Genomic DNA, 6000 nt, shown 5'->3' on the forward strand with positions numbered 1-6000 from the left:
GCTCCCACCTCTGCTCTCCAATTCCCCCTCTCCTCTGCTCTCAGGTCTTATGTCAGTTCATTTCCCCTTCTTTAATTAATTGCAGAGGTGCATCCTTTGTCTCTGATGGCTTATCCTTGGTCAGAGGTGTGGCACCATTTTTTGGAGCCAGGGGAGCTTCTCATTAGCTTCTTACAAGAGTCACCCCTGGAACCTCTACCCTGGTACCAAAACCACACCAAAACTAAACTGGCATATTGGGTAATCACAGTTGTGATTTGGATACCTCCTCATATCACAGGAAGCATCACTCTGCCAGTGTCTCCCATTCCTAAAATGGTACATAAATGTTCTTGTTTTTACAAAACATTATTTTGAAATTAAATAATTCCAGACCTACCTAGTCACAAATGAATAGCTATTTCCTGGCTATCTGCATACTGAAATAGTGACAACATTTTGGAGTACAAGATGAGCAGTGGCATGCGTCCAGCTCCTCTGCTGAAATATTCTGTCAAAGCTGTGGGGGTAGTGAGTATTTGATAAGAGCAAATCTCTTTTCCCCTTTATGGAGCTCAAATTGTACTTAAAATTCCCACAGAGTCTGTGGGCTGATCACTACAATAGTTAAATGTGGCATTCCTAGGTTCTCATTTGTGCTGCTAATTAATGTATGTTTGGTGGGGCTCCACAAAGATCATGTCACAGGCAGCAGAAGTGCACAAGCACAACTCCTCTGGGAGGAATCCTTGTTTCATCTTTCCAGCTATGTGGGATGATGCCAAGGGCAAGCTGTTCCCTGCATGGCATGGTCTCCATGCTCACAGTTAGATTGTTAGATGGAGCAAGAGTCTTGTTAGGAAATGCTTTGGGTGAAAAGACTGATGTTCTGACAGAGAAAGCTTTATCTCCTTCCCATCTGCCAGTGTGTGCATACTGCCTCTTACCCGGCTTCAAAAATGATCCTAAACACAAGACCAAGTTGCCTTCAAATCCCATCCACCTGTACAGACAATGGCACAGTAGCAAGGATTTCAGGAACTCTTGGCTGCCCTGATACCCACCGTGTAAGATCTCTAAGGGTGAAAGGGATAAACAGAGGCAACTGGAGACAGACAGAAGTAGAGTGCTGAGCCATACGCACATAGAAACTTGTTATACTAGAATGTCCAGGACGCATGCAAAGTTTCTTCCCACTTCCTTCCCCAAGGGTACAAGCTGGACTGCCCAAAATTGCCTTTGAGGACTCACTAGAAGGCAAACAATACAGGGAGTTAGTGATTGCCATGTTAGAGATTCAGCTAAAAAGGCCTGTGGTGGCAGACCTAGCACTGATTTTAATTTCTGTTAATTGCTTTTCAAAATGGGATTATTAAAAGTGCATGGGATATTCATGGTGCAAGTGCACCATGGATTTCTGCATGGTACACTGGTCTTTTGGTTTTCAACTCCTTAGTTGACATTCTTTTTTCTCTTTTTAATTGCTCCTAAGTTTCACACTGTTATTTTAAGGCAACCATCCATAGTAATCACAGTCCCCTTGTGGAGCAGTTAAATTTAATGCTATCCCTACACAAATACATTAGGATTTCTTTCACCAGACTTCAGAAAAAATGCATTATTTTGTATCACCATTACTAGATTCCATTTTTTTATCACGTTATTATCCTCTTGCAGCTTCCAATTTAGCTATCTTGAAATATCTAGAGACATAATTTGCAGACACTGTCACCTGCGTATTCATCTTCTTGTCTGAACCATTCCAGGCCATATCTGTTACAACAGGAAGATCCCAGTATGGACTCCAGTAGAATTACACCAATAATGCTACCACCTATTCCTAATCTCCGTTTACCTTTAAAATACATACTGATTGTTTGACAACTCTCTTACCTCTTCACTTCCTTACAGACTTTGTTGAGAAAGCTCAAAGCTGTTCTGGAGATTCAATTTTTTCTATCACTAGATCACTGATACACACTCAGTGACCCCTCAGCCAGCTCCAAACAATCTGTGAGGCACACAACACTTTATTACTCTCTTCAGTGTCTTTTTAGCTTGTTTGTTTCTTTTAAATTTCTCCTAACTACTCTCCTGGTTTTTACGTCCTCTCTTTAAAGGTTGTAGCAGGTTGTTTTACGCCCACAAACATGCTGCATTTGAGTTCAGTACGGAGATAGTTACAAAGAAACGAGTTACACATTGAACTAAATGTTGTTCATTGCTCAGGATTAAACAAGAATCCTTAATCCATTTGTGGATTAATCTGATTAGGTCCAAATATTTGATGGAGTCTAACAATGTAAACACAAAGTGATAATCAAGTACACTATTAATAAAATTATAATTATTATTTTATTCTGCATTACTTAGAATTATGAAGTATATATTATGTATAATATAATAATGTTCTTATATATCAAATGTTATGTGAATAATCACATAAAGTGAGACAACTAATATTAAGAGTTTTTGCTACGGTGCATGTAAATTGTAAACTGTATCAGGTATATTTCAAATAGATTAATCTAATTACTAGGAATAGTGAAGGAATTTATGTATAACCTCCATCCACCAAATCACAAAAGAACAGAAATAATGGATTTGTGACAATAAAAATTAAAGGAATAAACATATGTCTTATCTAAATAAGGGGACCAGAGATCTCTAAATTGCTTTGGAAGCTGAAAAAATACCAAGCAGGGAAAGAAATAGCTTAGATTGCTACAAAAAACAAGCAACTGCATTATCTGAAAAGAGGGAAATAGTATTTTGAATACCAAAAAAATATCATGTGCCAATGGGCTATATTCTGTATTAAACATTAGTATCAGCATTCATCTGTGAATCTTAAAATACTGCAAGTAGAGTGTGTATTATTTTATTAAGAAAGCATCATGCTGACAGTTTTATGATCTTGTCCAGATCACCCAGAAAGCCAATACTACAGCTGACAATAAAAAAATTTCTGACTCTCAATTCAAATCATGATTTTGAGATTGTAGTTTTTTTGGGTAGAAACAGGCTTGAAGGTTCAGGTATTTCTTTGAAGTGAAGCAAGTGTAATAAGAAGCTATGTAAAAGAAGCTAGGTAAAAAAAAGAAGCTATGTAAAAAAGAAACTAGATGTTTCTACGACTGTTTTTGCAGGCCCAACCTGAGCCACCTTTCAATAAACTTATTTTCATTTAATGAAAATGTAGGCATTTTTTCAAGTACTCTCCAGTGAGGCACATACAAGCTTAGTCACCCATAATCAATAGTCATCTTTTTCCAAACTTAGCCTGAGAGACACTCCTTATGGATGGTCTGGGACACTTCACAGTTAATTTAATCAAAAGGCAAACTGCTCATACTCCAGTCTCATCCTCAATTACTTCCTTTTGAAAACAGTTACAAGTCATTTACTGTCATCTGTGGGAACATTTTAGAAATGGATGACTATTAAACTAACCAGCTTGGACAGCTTCTCATCCATTCCATCCCTGGAAAGACTTACCTCCAATTATGTCCCATCCAAGAGAAGCATTAGATAGGTCACTTGTAGACGTTTGGCTTCGAAGAGGGAATCCCTGAAGTGACCTACCAGCAAATTAGCAAACCTATGTTTGCCAGGTCTGTGGCACTGCTTGGGAATGAATTGCTTACAGTGATACAGACTCAAAAATAGAAGGTACTAGCAACATGAAGTAAAATCACAACTGAGAAAGTCTACACAGAAACGGAGCGTAGGATGTATCAATATCAATGGGCAGGTAAATACCATAAAGATGATACCAGTCAGTGGCATTATGCCAGTTTTTGCAGCTGCAGGTCTACTTCAATGCATCTGTCCTCTTGCACTGAAAGCATATCACTCAACCATCTCTCTTCCCAAGTTCACATTCACTCCAGTAACACTGCTTTCCAAGGGTTTGGCTTTATTAGTAATATTGTCAGGATCTACTCTACATCCCGATTTCTCCAGAAGTTACACTATCTGTTCTCTCTTTTCAGTGAATGATGTACAAGTCCGAAGCAACCTGAGGTGTTTTGAGGGCTGTTATACAACCAGTCCTTGTAAGGAACCTAGCTTAGGAGACATATTACCCAGAGACAGCATCAAGAAGGAAATTCAGAGCCTGATCTATAAGCCCTGCATCACTATCTAGAAAAGTCGCTTTCTCTCCATGGACTATAGAGGCCCCTAAGGACATTAAGCAGAATCTCAGCTAGGCATGTAAATATTTCACAGTGCCCAACGTGTAGACAGGACTGCAGGAAATAGCAACAGAATTAAAAGCAAGTTATACAACACACACAAAAAACTGTCAGTGAACTTACTCTGAAAACTTTTTCCACCCTTGCAATACACTTCCCAAAGATGGTTCCAAGTTGGTCTCCGATACCAGCTAACAAGAATCCAAACAGTGGAATCCCAAAGATGGCATACAAGATGCAGAAAATCTTGCCTCCAACAGTGCTTGGGGCCATGTTCCCATACCCTGAGAAGGAAAACAATTGTCAGACTCTAAGAACTTTTATATGGCTTTTTAGAAAAATGAATAGGTTTAGAAAAACTGCTATTCCTGCAAACATACGTTTGTTCCACATGTAATTCCTATTTACAGACTTTCCATGGCAAGATGTTAATTACCCAGGTGAAACAGTTAGTTCTTCTTGTGGCCTCAGTTACCCATATTTTCTATAGGTTCAGGTCCTATCTAAAGTTGTTTTTTTGATTGATTAATTAATCGAGTTGACTTATCAAGGCACAAGATCCCTCTGTGCTGGCCTGCTTCCTGCACACGTCTGCTCTTCTTGAGCTGTGCCAAAGACTTCCTGATGTGATTTAACTGACAAGACTAATTTTCAGTACTTAGATCATAATTTCCCACAGTCCTTTTCATAGCCACAACCATGATCCCAGATTCCTCCTAAAAGTTCAAGAAAGTCCAGGCTTCACAGGCCCACTGGTTGAGGATCACCAAGTAGTCTGCTGAGTCTCTGGCTAAGAAGAACCCTAACAGGTTCCGATGGACAAAATAAAAGCATTTTCATGGCCAGACAATATGTAGACTTTACGCAGGCTATAAAAATCTCATTAATGCAGAATTTAAAGCAAATATGGGAAAAAAAAACAAGCTCTTTTAAATAAGTTATTTCAATGGCAGATGTCAATGAATATGCCTACATAAACTATGCCTACATAATGGCAGTTATTTTAATGAGTAATGTAAAAGCTTGTCACTTGATTCTACTGAGTAAACAAATATTAAGGGAGGGTTTTCTTATATTTTATTCAGAAATGTTTTCTTTCTTTCCGCCTGCTGGTTTTATGCTACTGTAAAAAATACATGGTAGTGTAGCTTAGCAAACAGAAGAACATATGGAGGAGTATGCTCTTTACAACCACTCTTTCACCTTCACTCTTCACAAAGAAAAGTCAGAGCCAAAGGCTCTGTTTGAGATGTCACCACAGCAAGTCTTGTAACTACCACAGGGTGCTTTTTTTGTTGTATAAAGAACTTGAAGAATGCAGTCAGTTTCTCACACTTTAATAAAGGGTTATGTGCTTGTCAGGTTATTTGTTTATACAGTCACCAGTGTGTGCATCACAGTTGTAATATGGAGAACTTTATCCAATATTTAAATCAGAGGAATACTCAGAGGCAATGGAAATAAAAAGCAACAATTTGCAAGTTGTTTCCAAATTATCAGATCTCTTGAGCTCTAACCATGACAGCACTGAAATCAAGCTTAAAATTATAAAAGCACTGCATAATTATCAGCAGATTAAGTTTATCATTATTATCAGTTTATAATCTTTTTTTTTTTCAGACTGTCTTCTGACATCCCAGCTGCTTGAACAATCTTCTGGCTCACAGAGGAGAGGATGAAAATCTTAGTATATCCAAGATCAGCATTCAGAGATCAAGAGACTAAATACATTGGGCACAATATACAGGGAGGCCAGGTAATGACAGCCTGAATAATGAACTTCGTAAAATTAGTAGTTTAAGAAAAGTAAACGGAGCGGTTC

General features: G+C 38.2%; 1 protein-coding gene across 1 annotated transcript in view; it reads right to left on the reverse strand.

Annotated features, from left to right (window-relative positions):
* Positions 1 to 6000, reverse strand: part of KCNK10 (potassium channel, subfamily K, member 10) — a 68396-nt gene that overhangs the window by 23805 nt on the left and 38591 nt on the right. Inside the window, exon 4 of the mRNA XM_010003702.1 lies at positions 4302 to 4462. Within this exon, the coding sequence (XP_010002004.1) occupies positions 4302 to 4462 (161 nt within the window). The remainder of the gene's footprint in view (positions 1 to 4301; positions 4463 to 6000) is intronic.

Source organism: Chaetura pelagica, unplaced genomic scaffold (assembly GCF_000747805.2).
Source record: "Chaetura pelagica isolate M959 unplaced genomic scaffold, ChaPel_1.0 scaffold48, whole genome shotgun sequence".
Classification (NCBI taxonomy): Eukaryota; Metazoa; Chordata; class Aves; order Apodiformes; family Apodidae; genus Chaetura; species Chaetura pelagica.